The 15,589-nt window shown below is 32.0% G+C and overlaps 2 protein-coding genes across 2 annotated transcripts; both read left to right on the top strand.

Moving 5' to 3' along the window:
• The first annotated feature begins 2,717 nt into the window (after nt 1–2,717).
• Nucleotides 2,718–6,998, top strand: LOC107488813 (uncharacterized). The gene is made up of 8 exons (XM_016109588.3): nt 2,718–3,297; nt 3,492–3,586; nt 3,736–3,839; nt 3,966–4,066; nt 4,175–4,278; nt 4,930–5,367; nt 5,496–5,627; nt 6,505–6,998. The coding sequence occupies exons 1-8, from the start codon at nt 3,010–3,012 to the stop codon at nt 6,662–6,664; spliced, it is 1,422 nt and encodes a 473-aa protein (XP_015965074.1). The 5' UTR covers nt 2,718–3,009; the 3' UTR covers nt 6,665–6,998.
• Nucleotides 6,999–7,698: 700 nt separating this feature from the next.
• Nucleotides 7,699–12,875, top strand: LOC107488730 (uncharacterized). The gene is given in 9 exon segments (XM_021142464.2): nt 7,699–7,977; nt 8,078–8,172; nt 8,264–8,367; nt 8,451–8,551; nt 8,639–8,742; nt 11,118–11,268; nt 11,270–11,583; nt 12,459–12,584; nt 12,692–12,875. Coding segments are annotated over 9 exon segments (1,407 nt in total). The 3' UTR covers nt 12,825–12,875.
• The last annotated feature ends 2,714 nt before the right edge of the window (nt 12,876–15,589 follow it).

Below are 15,589 nucleotides of genomic sequence, written 5' to 3'. Positions count from 1 at the left end.
AAAATTAATATTGAAAGACGGTAAAATACTAATTAAAAATAAAAATAAAATATATAAAGCAAATAAATAAAAAGAAACGAGTTAAAAAGAAAAAAATAAAAAAATAAAAAAAAGTAAACTCGAGATACTCACATACACTTGTACTTTATTATTTTCCGTTGCATCAGTGTGATTTGATTTTTGGTAGAATTTTGTGTGATGGTGAAATATTCATATCAAAGTCCCTAACTCTTCTAAATTTCTTCTATTTATAGATAATAACAGTGGATTACAGAATGCTTCTCTCCTTGCCACAATCCAACTTTTTTCTTTCTCTTAAGTTTTCACAATTTACGACTTTGTCTTGATTGTGAAAGACTTTGTTTTTCAAAGTGGACACCCTACGTTTTTGCTTTTACCTTAGTCTCCAAGCCCTCACGTTTTAACTAGTGATCCAGATAAAGTCACGTGCGGTTTATAAAATTTCGACATAGGTTCTTCTTGACTCGACTCGACTCATCTCATAATCGATATTTTATTTTCTCATGATCGAGTCTTCTCTCTTTCGAAGTTTGGACCACGTGCGATTAACCGATTTCAACCTAAATCTTTTTCAATTCAACTCATCTGAAGTAATCGATACCCAATTCTGTCATAGTTGAATTTTGCAATAGATAAAAATTTTGCACAAATAATTAAAAACATCTATTTTTTTAATTTTATCCTGAAAAAATAATTACTTTCATATCATTTAAATAGTTATTTAAAATAATAAATATAATTAAATAATATTGTAAATTTTTTTTTAGATTTTTCTATGAAAATTTTTTATTTTATTGAACAAGAATTGCAGTATAAGGAGCCAATAAACTCAACAATAATACTTATAAAAATACACTTGCTAAACCTAAGTAGATAATAACCTTAACGACATAGACTAATACTCTTAGATACTAGATAGTAACAAATAGACTTGGTATATCCAACTAAAATAAAAAAAAGAAACAACTAGTACGCGTATTTATTTTCATTCGGATTAGATTTATCATTCTCATAGTTTAATTTGGAGTAAACAACCCAATTTGATTCTTGTTCATTTTCATAAAGGACAAAGTAATTTTTGTAAAAAAAAAAAGGACACTTCGATCTTCAATTTTTTTATTTTGAGACAATACGATCTCTTTGTTAAAAAAATTATTTAAATAATAATAACAATTAATTTTGTGGGGGATTTTATTTGAATTTTGTGAGGCTTTTAGACATTCACAAAATTATTTTTAATAATATAGCTAATTACTACCACTGCTACCACTATCTTTTTCATTCTCATTATTATGACTCCTACTTCTATTATTTTTATTGATTTATCATCATCATTATCTCCTCTACTGTCATCATCACTAATACCAATATTATCAATATTAAAATTCTTTTTTTATTTCTTATTCGATGTTATTTTTTTCTTTTAAAAAGTATTTGTATTACAATTACTATTTTTTTGTGGCATCATTTTCATTGATAGTTTTTCTTCACTTAACCACTATTAGTGAAGGAATTTTTCAAAAAAAACTTATTAATAATTTGTGAAAGTTTAAAACTTCCACAAAATACAAATAAAACTTCTACAAAATTAATTTTATTATTATTTAAATAATTTTTTTAACAAAAGAATCGTATTGTCTAAAAATAAAAAGATCGAGGATCAAAGTATCCTTTTTTTGGACAAAAATCACTTTGTCCTTCTTTAAAATGGACAAAAACCGAATTGAGTTTTTACTCTTTAATTTGTTTTGCTTGAGCATTGGTCCCGTTTAAAAAAATAAATAAATAAATGAAAAGATTTATTGAATTCAGCCCACTATTGAAATAATAACGAAAGTTTTGAATGGAGTCAGAGTTATGAAATCCCGCCCCTAATAAATCTGTATGTCCCTACACATTTTTCTGTGGCAAGTGCCGACCACAATATTAAAGCGCGTTACACCCCAATAGTTGCAATCATTTCTATGAGGATTTTATTTTTTTTTATTATTATTATTTTCGGGAAGGGGTGGGACTGGAATATTTGATTCCAAGTTTCAATAATAATAAATTAATAATAATAATAAAAAAGACACAAAAGATTGAATGGATAAGGTGGTGAATGAATACAGTTGGGGGAGTTGGTTTCATAACTGGGGAACCTTCCAGCTTTGCTACAGCACACTAGAACTGGAAGGAAACTCCTAGAATAATTAACTCTGCTCTTATTACCCCTTTGAATTATTAATATTATTACTCAATAATGCAAATAATCTAACCAACTTCACCTATTTTTCTCAAATAGTGTCTAGTAGTACAAGCATTAGGCACATAATTTTAAGCCTTTCTTCTAATACAATTTTTCCAAATTAGTAGCCGAAAAAATTGGCACTAATCTTTGGTTCGAGTAAGTTATACCCAATTTTAGTGGTACCCACCAAAATTGACAAAAAAAATCGGAGACTCAAGGATCTTGCTAGGACAAGTGTCATAGCTCAAAAAACCCAATCCAGCCCCCCCTTCTTTTTTTCTTCAACACAATATTACTAATTTTTATTTTTATTATTATGGAAGTAAGGGTATTGCCGTATTGTGATTGGTCATTGGGTTTTGTGTTGTATGGTAGAAAACGTAGAAAATGTGTGTAACGTCAAAAGACCTTTTTTTTTATAATTTTTTTCCCCTAAAGTCTAAAGAAAAGAAAGAGCGCGTAAGTTTTTCTTAATTCTTATTATTGCCATTGCCGTTGCCATATCCAACAAGGTTTCTTCTGCATAGAGGAGGAGATCTTCACAAGGGTCTCTTTCACCTTCAAAGCTTCATTTTTTTTTTTCAAATTAAAATAAAGTTTGACCCCTTTAAACTTGTTGCTTCCAGAGAGCCTTCTTTTGTTGTTTTGGTATAAAGGAAGGCTCTTTCGTTTGAAATCAATCTCTGGTCTTTTGTTGGTCCTTCTTCTTCTTCTTCCTCTTTCTTCTTCATCTTCTTGTAGACAAGGTGTTTGATAAAATGTTGAGGTTATGGATGGGATATCTGAAGCTGGTGGAACTGTTTGTGAGCTCTTTGGTTCATTTGCTTTATGGATTCTACATTTTCAGCTCAGCTGTTGCTGGAGATTTATCTGAGTCGCTCAATGAAATTCTGTACCAAAAGCCAAAGAAGATTGTTGATGTCGTCAATAGGGTCAATGAGAAGAGAATAATTTCTGCTGATGAAGGAAACAGTGTTGCTTCTACCAATGGTGATGATCTTCCTCCTATTGTTCTTGTTCATGGGATTTTTGGATTTGGCAAAGGGGTAAGATTTACCAAGTACCAATCTCATTTTCTTTTTCTGCTTCAAAGTTACACGTTTTTGTTTTAGCTTTTGTTGGGTTGGGCTAAGTTTTTCTATCTTCCAATGAATAATAATATGATAAATTAATAATATAATTTGATTTTAATTTCTTTGCTGGGTTTCTTATTGTACATGATTGTTGTTTTCTCTTTTAGAAATTGGGTGCTTTGTCATACTTTGCTGGGGCAGAGAAGAAAGATGAAAGGGTTCTGGTTCCGGATTTGGGGTCTTTAACCAGCGTCCATGATAGGTGAGGTTCTAAGGCTTAAGAGAAAAAAAATTAATAATTTATGTCTGGTGTTTATTCATGGGTTTCCTCTTAATCGGTTTGTGTGTGATTTTCCAACAAATATCTTTTTTAATTCTGATTACTTAATTAATTATTTATTTTTATTTCAGGGCACGAGAATTGTTCTATTATTTGAAGGGTGGCCAAGTTGATTATGGAGAAGAGCACAGCAAGGCTTGTGGACACTCTCAATTTGGAAGAATTTATGAACAAGGTTCGAGGGATCATTCATTCATTCAATGCTTTCAGTTTGTTCTTGTTCTTTTGCACCGAACTCTGTTCTGCTTCCTTTGTATTTTTCCATAGAGTTTCAATGGTGCATTTGTTGTGTTATTGGCAGGGCACTACCCTGAATGGGACGAGGATCACCCTATTCACTTTGTTGGACACTCGGCTGGAGCACAAGTTGTTCGTGTCATGCAACAAATGCTTGCTGATAAGGTTTTGATCCCTGATTTTCTCTGTCCTATTGGCACGTAATGAGGTTGTCTTGTTTTATTTGTTGGTGTTCGTTCTTTTTGATATTTGGTGTTCTAAATTTGTCTTCAGGCATTCAAGGGATATGAAAATACATCAGAACACTGGGTATTGAGCCTAACAGCATTATCTGGAGCGTTAAATGGCACTACAAGAACCTACTTAGACGGCATGCGGTGAGGCCTGATAACATAATTTTCACGCTTAATCCTAGCAAACTACCGGATAAGTTGTTTTGATTGTTTTGGTACATTCTTAAATTGATGTATCTAGATGCTATGACTCAATGCATCTGGATATAAATTTCATCCAAATACATCAATCTATGAATATAGTTTTTAGATGATAGGATAAAATGGCTTAAACCCAGTTGGGCAAGCAAGAGGGATCAACTAACCCTTTGGGATTCAACAATTTTCTGCTCATATAAGAATACCAGAAAAGTTATAACGCCTTATCAACATTGGAGGGAATACTTTAGGGTTTTACTTTAGCAACCTATCTATTTAAGCTTCTTGGTTCAATTTTCAAAAGTGGGATTTGAGACAGCATGCAATTGTTCCAACTTACATGGAAAACGAATCAAATGAAAAATAGACAAATCACCAGGATGATGTAGTACTAGAAGGCTGTTTAGCTGTTGCTTCTTGTTTAAGGGGATTAATTATTGCATCAATGGAAGTTCTTGAGCTTTTCAATGAAAACCATCAATCCTCGACAAATTCTCTCTTTCTTGTATCATTTGATTGCATTTTGCAAATTATCAAACAGTTTGCTACATTTAGTGATCTAAACGCTAATCCACGCACAATTTGGGATTCTTTCAGGCCAGAAGATGGAGTATCATTGAAAAATGTTTGCCTGCTACAAATTTGCCGCATTGGGGTGCTTATATATGATTGGTTCGACATTCCCTGGCTGAAGAATTACTATAACTTTGGCTTTGATCATTTCAACATGTCGTGGAAGAAGGCAGGGATATCCGGCCTTGTTGACTGCCTCCTGGGGAATGCTGGTCCATTTGCTTCAGGGGATTGGATCCTCCCTGACCTTACAATTCAAGGTACTATAAAACTAAACAGCCAACTACGCACATTTCCAGACACGTACTACTTCAGCTACGCTACAAAGCGTACCAGGAAGGTCCGGGGAATCACGGTTCCTTCAGGCATACTTGGAATTCACCCGCTACTCTTTGTCAGAGTTTTGCAAATGAGCCAGTGGACCTATCCTCCAAATGCTCCTCTCCCTTATAAAGGCTACAGGTTGGTTCTTGAATGCATTAGATATTTAGATTTATTTTTCATCATCATATGTAGTTCCTTACTTAATAACCCAATCGAAATTTATATGAACGTTGATCAACCAAAGTTTTATGTAACTGCTTGGGCAGAGATGAGGACTGGCATGACAATGATGGAGCGATGAACACAATATCTATGACTCATCCACGTCTCCCAATTGAACACCCCAGCCACTTTGTAGAAAACGATTCTGACTGCCAGCCCTTAGAACCTGGGATCTGGTAAGTAACACCATCCCATATCTGGGTTTTTTTAGTCACATTGGTAGCCCATAACACATTGGTAGTTCCAACACTGATAATCTTGGACAAACTACTTTAGTTACTGGAAATATTATATAATGCAGTGCCGTCATCTTATAAGTTATTGTAAATAATGCAGAGATGTATTGCTGACAATGAATTAACAGAATTATAAAATTGACAATAACATTTTTTTTTAAACTGATATTAGGGAGCACTTAAATGCAATGATCATTTTCCACTTCTTTTCGGAGTTTTCATATTTATGTGGATGATTCCCTTTCATCTATTAAGTTTATGGTCAGAAAAGCTAGGGGAGAAAAGAAGTCTACTGCTTAAGACAATCATGCTAGGTGTACACTAAAAATCAATTATCAAATCAGCTACCTGTATAAAATATATATTAGAATACAAAATACACGTTAAAAATGAATTAAACAACATTTGTATTTATACATAAATACATGGTGGTTGATTTTTTGAGTGCAGATGGTATTTTTGTTCTGAAAAATGTTCTGGATTGAATGCTCCCTAAGTAGTAATGAAGGAATCTAGTTGCAAGTTGCAAATTGCTTACTAAGTACTCCTTTCATTCCATATTTGATAAATCATTTTTATTTTCCTAATATATTCATAAATCAATGAATCCTATGCAATTCTTATCCAAATACATTCATTTATTAATGTACTAGGAATGTTAAAACGACTTATCCAGTATAGAATAGAGGGAGTTCTTAGTAACGGTATTTAGCCTATTCAATTACTTTAATTCTAGCATTTATGCAAAGTTTCTTATTTAAATTGTGAGAAATTATTGAGTGCACTAACTAAAACTATGATATATGGATTGAAACAGGTACTACAAGTATGTTGAAGGTGATCACATACAATTCATTATTAACAGGGAGAGAGCAGGAGTGCAGTTTGATTTAATCTATGACAGCATTTTTGAACGCTGCAGGAAGCATGTTTTCAGAAAGAAGCTTCCAACAGTGCCAAATGAAGTCCATCACTAGCCTTAAATTTGCAACTCTTAGACACACCCTCTCTCTCCCCATTTATCAATTGAAAAGAGAAAAAAAAAAAAGGCCATTCAATTCATTTCTACCCCTCACCTTTGTAAATGTAAAAATTTTCTCTCATTTTTCCAATTTATTTGTAGAATTATGAGAAGTATCAGAATCAAGTAGTGTACACAGTGCTATGAATGCTATCAAAAGTGAAAATTAATTACATATAATTTCTTCAAATGTAAGTCTCTTTTGGATGTGTTAAGCTTTGCCATAGTAATTTGTAAAGATGCCAAGGGTCTTGGCCATGGGCATAAATGCAATGGTTGTGACTTATTCATAGGCCTGGTTTTACTCTTTGTGCAACACAAATCATGTGTTTCTAACCCCGGATAATTTTGAGAAATGCTAATTATACAACTAAATGTTAACTAACAACCAACAAGTGAGAAATTAATTTGGGTTAGTCGAGTGATTAGTTTATTCAACCGTTTAAGTAAGTGTTGAAAATTTGAATTTCATTTTATATATGTAGTAACTCATTGATTAGTGACAACCTCTTATATGGAGTTCTGATTTGCGACATAGTAGTTCTTAATGTATTGGGTAGGGGATATTATAAGGGGGAAAAAAAAAACAACCGCCTGGTGAGGACAAATTGGACTTTTTGATTTTTTTTGTATGGTGTAAACTGTAAATGAGTTACCGACTACCAGACAAAATGTGGACAAAACTTTGCATGAATGAATATTTAGCCTAAGACATAAGTTTGTGTGTGTGTATTTTTGGACATCTATGTACTTGCGTGAAGGTAATATGTACTATGAGTCGTCCAAAGAGGCTTATCAGGCTTCCCTAAGGTTCATTCTAAACATACTTACCTTATATGATTTATTTAATACATAGAGGAAACTATGGTATGATATATAAAATGAGAACATTGTTAGCTTCAAGAGCTAGAAACGACTCGGGCACTGAACATTTTAAACAAGTTCACTTTTTGGAACTTGATAGTTATATTTTTTGGGCACCCATCTAAGATGATTGCAATTTGGGCTACTTATCAATACTTGGTGGAGCTAGTCGTGAGCTACTTGGTTCATTTTCTTTGTGAATTTTATTATTTTGGCTTAGCATTTGCTGGAGAAATCTCACATGCCCTTGAAGAGTTTTCGCATTTTCTTAGGCCTAACATCAGTAATGTTGGGACCGGAGAGGAAACAATACCTAAAACACAAAGAGAAAGCAAGGTTGATGATCATTTGCCTACTATTGTTTGGGTTCATGGGTTTTTTGGATTTGGGCCGTTTGACAAAAGGGTGAGCCCAATGTTTTTCCCCTTAATTCCTTTGTTTTTCCCTTTTATGTTTTTGCCTTAAATTTCACTTCTTTAACTCTCTGATTAATCTTAATTCCCAGAGATTAGGTTCTCTATCAAACTTTGCTGGGGCAGAGAACGAAGATCAAAGGGTTCTTGTCCCTTATTTGGGGTCTTTACCCAGTGTTTATGATAGGTGAGGTTTAGTATGGATCGTTGTCGTAGGAGAATTCTTCAAACTTGTTTGCAAGTGTTATAATATAAATTTTCTTTCTGGTTATATACAGAGCACGGGAATTGTTCTATTATTTAAAAGGTGGCCAAGTTGATTATGGTGAAGAACACAGCAAAACTTGCGGGCACTCGCAGTTTGGACGAATCTACAAAAGAGGTTCGTTCAAGGATCTTATGTTATTTACTTATATTTTATTTATATGCATAATTTTCTGTGTTGATCCATATTGGGGGTGACAGGGCACTACCCAGACTGGGACGAGGAACATCCTATTCACTTTGTTGGGCATTCAGGTGGAGCACAAGTTGTGCGTGTCTTGCAACAAATGCTTGCTGATAAGGTTGTTGCTCCTAATCCATGGGTTCTGTTACGTGTGATATATGGTTAATATATTCTCCATTTCTTTTTTTAATATTATTATTTCCAGGCATTTAAGGGGTATGGAAACACCTCTGAGAACTGGGTATTAAGCATCACTTCACTATCAGGAACGTTTAATGGGACCACCAGAACTTACATTGATGGCATGGAGTGAGTTCTCTTATTAACTTCTATTGACAAGTTATATATATTATTGACATCAAATCACTTGTTTTAAAGTTTAAGTTGTTAGATGTGGATTTAAAACGTGATTGTACATATGTTTATTTATGAGTAAAAATGTTATATTCACATAAAAAAAATCAACTTCTATATATATATATATATTTGTATTTATAAATACATATGTTATTTAACTCATTTTCAATAGAAAAATACTAAGAGACTATTAAAATTTATTATTTTTAGTCATTATTTAGTCATTAATTCAATTCCTTTAATCTAATAATCTAATAACATACTTTATTCTATACTTTTAAACATTGATGGTTAAGTGATGACCAGAAACAATAAATTTTGACGGCCCTCTAGTATTTCAATTTTCAATATGTATTTTGTATTTTAATATGTATTCTATACGAATGACTAATGAATAAAGCTTTACAACTATACAAAATACTTAACAAAGTCTAACCAAGTTGTTATAACTATTTTTCACATCACGCAATCTTCTTCTTCTTCTTTGCGTTCCTCCTCTCCTTTTCTTTCGCGTTTCTCCTCATTCTTCTTCGCGTTCTTCCTCCTCCTCCCATTGATGTTGCTACTTCTTCTTTTTCTTCTTCTCATTCTCCTCCTCCTCCTTTTTCCTCATCTTTCTCTTTCGTTACCATTGTCGTCACCACCACCACACCACATCCTCCTCCATCATCATTATTATCATCATGGTTATCTTATGATGCACGGACACTAACACAACACGACACGACATGAACACGTCGATACGCAAATTTTAAAATCTTATAAGACACAGGGATCGAACACACATACATATAAAATATAAAATATTTTTTACATAAATCGTAATGATATTTTGATATTTTATTAAAATTAAAATATAAATTAATTTTTTTAATTATTTTTAATGTCTTATTTTAATTATATCAAGTATTTAAAATATTTTTTGTTTTAATAAATAATAATATATACTATATCTAAATATATTTTAAGAATATATATTAAGAATAAGACCGAACACGCTGACACGTGATGGTATTTAAGTGTGTCGAAGAAAAATTATATTTAGGTGTGTCCAAACGTGTCCGGAGAAGAATTTTTTTATTTTTTATTAAGATACGGTTGGACATAACAGATACGTGTGTCAGACGAGTGTCGGTGAGTGTTGTGTCCGATATGTGGACACGGCAACTCAACGAAGTGTCCGTACTTCATAGTGGTTATCGTTATTGTCATCATTGTCATCTTCTTCTTATATGTATAACATTTTAAATTCAGAATGCACCGAAATTCTTTAATGATGACGGTACATAAACTCTATTTAAAATAAGTTTAAACCTAAAGTGTACCTTATTTTAAATCCAGAATGCACCAAAATTATTTAATGATAACAATACACAAACAAACTCGATTCAAAACAAGCAATGCACTTAAATTATTTAATGATGACGACACACGAACAAACTCAATTCTTCTTATATGTATAACATTTTAAATCCAGAATATACTGAAATTCTTTAATGACGACGGTACACAAACTCAATTTAAAATAAGTTCAGACCAAAAGTGTACCTTATTTAAATCCAGAATGCACCAAAATTAAATCCAAAACGCACTAGAATTATTTAATAATAATGATACACAAACAAATTCGGTTCAAAACAAGCAATATATTAAAATGCATTGAAATTACTTAATGACGACGACATACAAACAAATTCAGTTCAAAATAAGCACTCATCCTCCTCCTTCTTCTTCATTATCATCATCTTCTTTTTCTTCTTTTCTTATTCATCTTCTCCTTTTTGTTTTACCTTCTTATGATTCTTCCTTCTCCTTCTTCATTATTATCATCTTCTTTTTCTTCTTTTCTTGTTCATCTTTTCTTTTTTGTTTTACCAAAGATAAAGAAACTCGAACCCGTTATCTTTTAGATGAATATAAAAAATTATGCCATTTGAATTATAACTTATTGGCAATAGAAAGTAGTACATAATAAAAAGACAATGATTTTTTTAAATTAAAATTTTTAATCTATAAAGTTCTTTAATTTTTATATTAGTCTCTCCTAATTTTAAATTTTTTTCTCTTTTTAAAGTTATATTTTTCATTTTGACTCTCTTCGACAAAATATTCTGTCTCCACTCTTGTTGGTAGTTGATTTTTTGTATATATACTATGTTTGTTTGGTACGCCATACGCAGATACGCTCAAATTTTTTAAAAGCAACATCAAAGACCAATTTTTTAAAAAAAAATTTCATAAATATTTCTTATCATTCATGTCATATAATGATTTATCTCAACGATAATCATTATTTATGAAATGTTGATTTGATATATATGATTCAGGCCTGGAGATGGTAGATCATTGAAACCTATTTGCATGCTACAACTCTTTCGCATTGCGGTGATAATTTATGATTGGTTAGACATTTGGATGCTAAAGAAACGCTACAATTTTGGGTTGGATCACTTTGACTTGTCATGGAGAAAGAAGGGCATTTAACATGTCGTGGAAGAAGGCAGGGATATCCGGCCTTGTTGACTGCCTCCTGGGGAATGCTGGTCCATTTGCTTCAGGGGATTGGATCCTCCCTGACCTCACAATTCAAGGGTGTATAAGACTGAACAAACATATACGGACATTCCCAAATACATACTACATGAGCTACGCTACAAAGCGTACGTGGAAGCTGATGGGTTTCACAATTCATTCAAGCATGGTCAAGATTACGCCATTGCTTTTCTTGAGGGTCTTGCAGATGGCTCAGTGGTGTTATCCTTCACACTTGACTCCACCTTATAAAGGCTACAGGTAACTATACACTTTTTTGTTCCAATGGTCGAATGTCATTGAACTCACTTTTGTAACATATTTTATACATCATTAATAGTAAAAATGATTTTTAAAAGATTTGGTATGCATCAATTTGTTTCTTGAAAGATCAAATCATCAATCACAATAAATTAGTCTCTACAAAATTAATCGTTAAATATATATTAAAATTAGTCACTAAAATCTTCTATCAATTAAAAAATACCATATAACCTAAATCATTTTGTGACATGTCATTGTTTAAATCGCAAAAGATCAATTTGATTTGATATTATACGAGATTGACATAGAACATACCTTTTTTTGAGACTGTTTGATTATTAAACCATTTTACATACATAAAAAAAATTACGAAGCATAGACACTTTCTTGAGTTATCATATTTGCATGTCTAACACATTTTAAATACAATATTTATTTAGTTCTTATTCAACACGCATATTTTTAGTGTCTAATTATATCAATAAAAAATACTTCTCTAAAAACATGTTTGAGAATATACTTAAATAACATTGTGTTAAACCTTATTTTTAATCTATATATTTTTAAAATAAATTTAAAAATAGCATATATTACTATTTATTAAAACAAAAAATTATTTTAAATATTTTATATATAGTAACACTTAAAATTCGATCAAAATGTCTTCAAATGATTTAAAAGCACAATAAAAATACCTAACAGTAAATATATATTTTCAAAAAATACGTTAAAAATTAAATTTTGATATAATTTTTTGCAAACATGAAAATAAAAATAAGATATTATTACTAAGTAAGGATTCATTGATCAAAATTAAAGCCATATTTATTAGATAACATTTGACATAAATTTGGTGTACAATGCAATACAAGGGATGGTGATTGGCAGGAGAATGATGGAGCAGTAAACACAATATCAATGACACATCCTCGTTTCCCAATTGAACATCCCAATTGCTTCCTTCAAAACGATTCTTCACTCATCAAACCAGGCATCTGGTACGCCCGCTCCCATCCTTAACCCGTTAATTCTTTCAATTTGCCCCAATATAATTAGGTCAAATTCAATCAATTCTTGTATTCTGGTGTTTAATTTGATGAATCAGGTACTATAAGGTTGTGGAGGGTGATCATATACCGTTCATCGTGAATCGTAAGAGAGCAAAACCACCCTTTGATGTAATATTTGATACTATTTTCGATTGTTGTAGGAAAATGCATATACATAGGAACAAATAATGACAAGTCCTTTACTAACTTATTCGATCACTTTATATACTATCATCACTAACGCTGCTTTGTAACAAAATCATATATTCTGTTGCTTAATAAATAATATAGCCGTTATGTTGCAGCAATTCCAATTTGATCTTGATGACAGCGTAACCAAGCAATAATCTCTATCATGTCTCTACAACATTCCGTTATAGTCAAAATCTACATTTGTACACTTTTTTTTCTTTTTTTTTTTTTTAAATAAAGAGCTGAACAGAATCAAGTATAGCAACAAGAGAAAGTAAAATGCTAGACAAATAAATACAAAAGAAAAACTATAGGTAATCAATAATATTTTTGAACAATGTGAATTAATAGGGTTAAAATAGTAAATTAATTTTAAATTTAATTAGTAGCATTAAATTAAGGTATAGTGTATTTTTATTTGATTGATGGTTGTTCATATTGTTTAAAATGGTTATTGTTTACCTAGCACTTTCCAATAAAAAATCAATCCATAATTCTGTAGTCATTTCTGATATTGCTATCAATAATCACAGAGATCAATAGCTATTCCATTTTTTGTAGCTCCTAATCGACATGGTGATTATTTCTACTACATCTGTTTCTTGATTTTGAAGGTTCTGTCATTCTTTTTCAACTAAGTATTTCAAATAATAACAGAAAAAAAATCAATCAACTATCTGTTACATTCTTCCTTTTTTAAAAGTACACATATTCAACTCTCAAAGTGTTACTTAATTGTCTCTGGAACAGCCTATAGTTTATCATAGGTAAACAACAAAGTACACCACAGCTGCCAAGTAAACTCACAACCAAGGAACAAGTGGTGAATATTCTCAATATCTTCTTACATAATACATAAATCTTATTGTTTTGATCAATAACGTCTAATCTGCATAACTTCTCTTTAGTATTAACCCTGCCGACTAACACAAACCAGGTGAATAACTCAACTCATGGTGGCACCAAGCCTCTCCAAATAGCACTAGTGAAATTATAGCTTGTAATATCTTCCGAGAGTGCTTCAGCCTGCAAACTATGCATAAAAGATTAGTTGAATAAACACCCGATTTATCAAATTTTTACACTAACCGGTCCTCTCTCTCAGTTGTTAATTTTTTTTCTAACCAAGTATTTCAAATGATAGCAAAAAAATCAATCAACTACATATTACGTTCTTTCTTTTTTTAAAGGTGCACTTGTCAAACTCTCAAAGTGTTACTTAACCCTTGGAACAACCTATAGTTTATTACAAGCAAGCAACCAAGCACACCACACATGCCAAGTAAACTCACAACCAAGAAACAAGTGGTGAATATTTTCAATATCTTTTTTACATAATACACAAATCTTATCATTTTGGTTAATAACGCATAATCTACATATTCTTTTTTTTAGTATTAACACAAACTAGGTGAATAACTCAACTCATGGTGGCACCAAGTCTCTCCAAATAACACTATGAAACGATAGATTGTAATACCCTCTTGGAGTGTTTCATCCTGCAAAACCTGCACAAAAAATTTAGTTGAATAAATACCTAATTTAACAAATTTTTACACTAATCGGTCATTTCTCCCAGCTGTTAATTTGACTGATTGTAGAACCCCACAAAGTTAGTTAACTGATTTGAACTTCCATTGGAATAGTTTCCTTCTCCATTGAAAATTCCATATCCACTATAGCCCATCCCGAAACATATAATCTCCTATAACAAATTCTTTTTTATTTGAGACCAGAAGAGCCTTGAAAAAGTGACCTTTACACCAAACAGTAGCCAATCATCCTTCCAAAATCGAATCCTTCTTCCATCCCTTATCTCCGAAGATAGCCCTTTGATCATTTTATATTTCACCTCCTGCTCCTTTATCTGTAGCTAACATATATACTTTCAAGGACCTCATCTTTTAAGTATAGGCTGACAAGAGAGTAATTCATTAGGATTCAAGCTATTATAAGAGCACACAATTTTCTTTCATAATGGATAACCTTCCTTTGAAAATCGCTACCAATACTTAAACACAAGAGCTGTATTACAAATCACTGCATCACCCACTTCTAAACCTCCTTGCCTTTTTGGAGCTTGTACTATTTCTCACATCACTACAGGTAATCCATATTTGTCATTCTCCTTACTCCACAAGAGCCTTCTCTGCAAAGAAATCAACTTCTCTTTTTAGTAGGCTTAGTTCTCGTTGAAAAAGGGAAGTCTGTTGTTTGACTGACCTTCTGTTAGAGTGTAGGAAACTGTGGTTGTTTTAAAATCCGTAAAATTAGTAAATAATTAATTAATAAATTAATTATTAATAAAAATTAGAAAAATATAATTTTATAGTTTAATAAGATAGAACTAATTAAAATAAGAATTTTGACACCAATTTTAAAGAATTTGTCCTAAGATTGGATTGAACGGGTCGAACCAAGTGAACTGGGCCCGTATTGGGCCCATGGCCCAACCCACTTAGCCCAATATACTAAATAGAAACTCCTTCTTCCTCATTCATTCAGCAAGAATGCTGAAGAGAGAAAGGAGTCCATGGAACCCTTACTCAAACTTTCACTCAAACTTCAATTTCATAGATTTTCCTACTCCGAGCTTTGATTGCCACACCGTTTGTGGCCACGCGTCTTCATCGACGAGCTCTACAAAGCACAGTTCTTGTTTAGGTATGAAACTCACTTCTCAGTTTCAATTTTTTTCTCCCTAATTTCGAAATTCAATGTGAATACATGTTGAATTTTGTATGATTTCGGTGTTTAGGTTC

This window comes from Arachis duranensis, chromosome 5, assembly GCF_000817695.3.
Source record: "Arachis duranensis cultivar V14167 chromosome 5, aradu.V14167.gnm2.J7QH, whole genome shotgun sequence".
Lineage (NCBI taxonomy): Eukaryota > Viridiplantae > Streptophyta > Magnoliopsida > Fabales > Fabaceae > Arachis > Arachis duranensis.
This window is presented reverse-complemented; position numbering and strand designations above follow the sequence as displayed.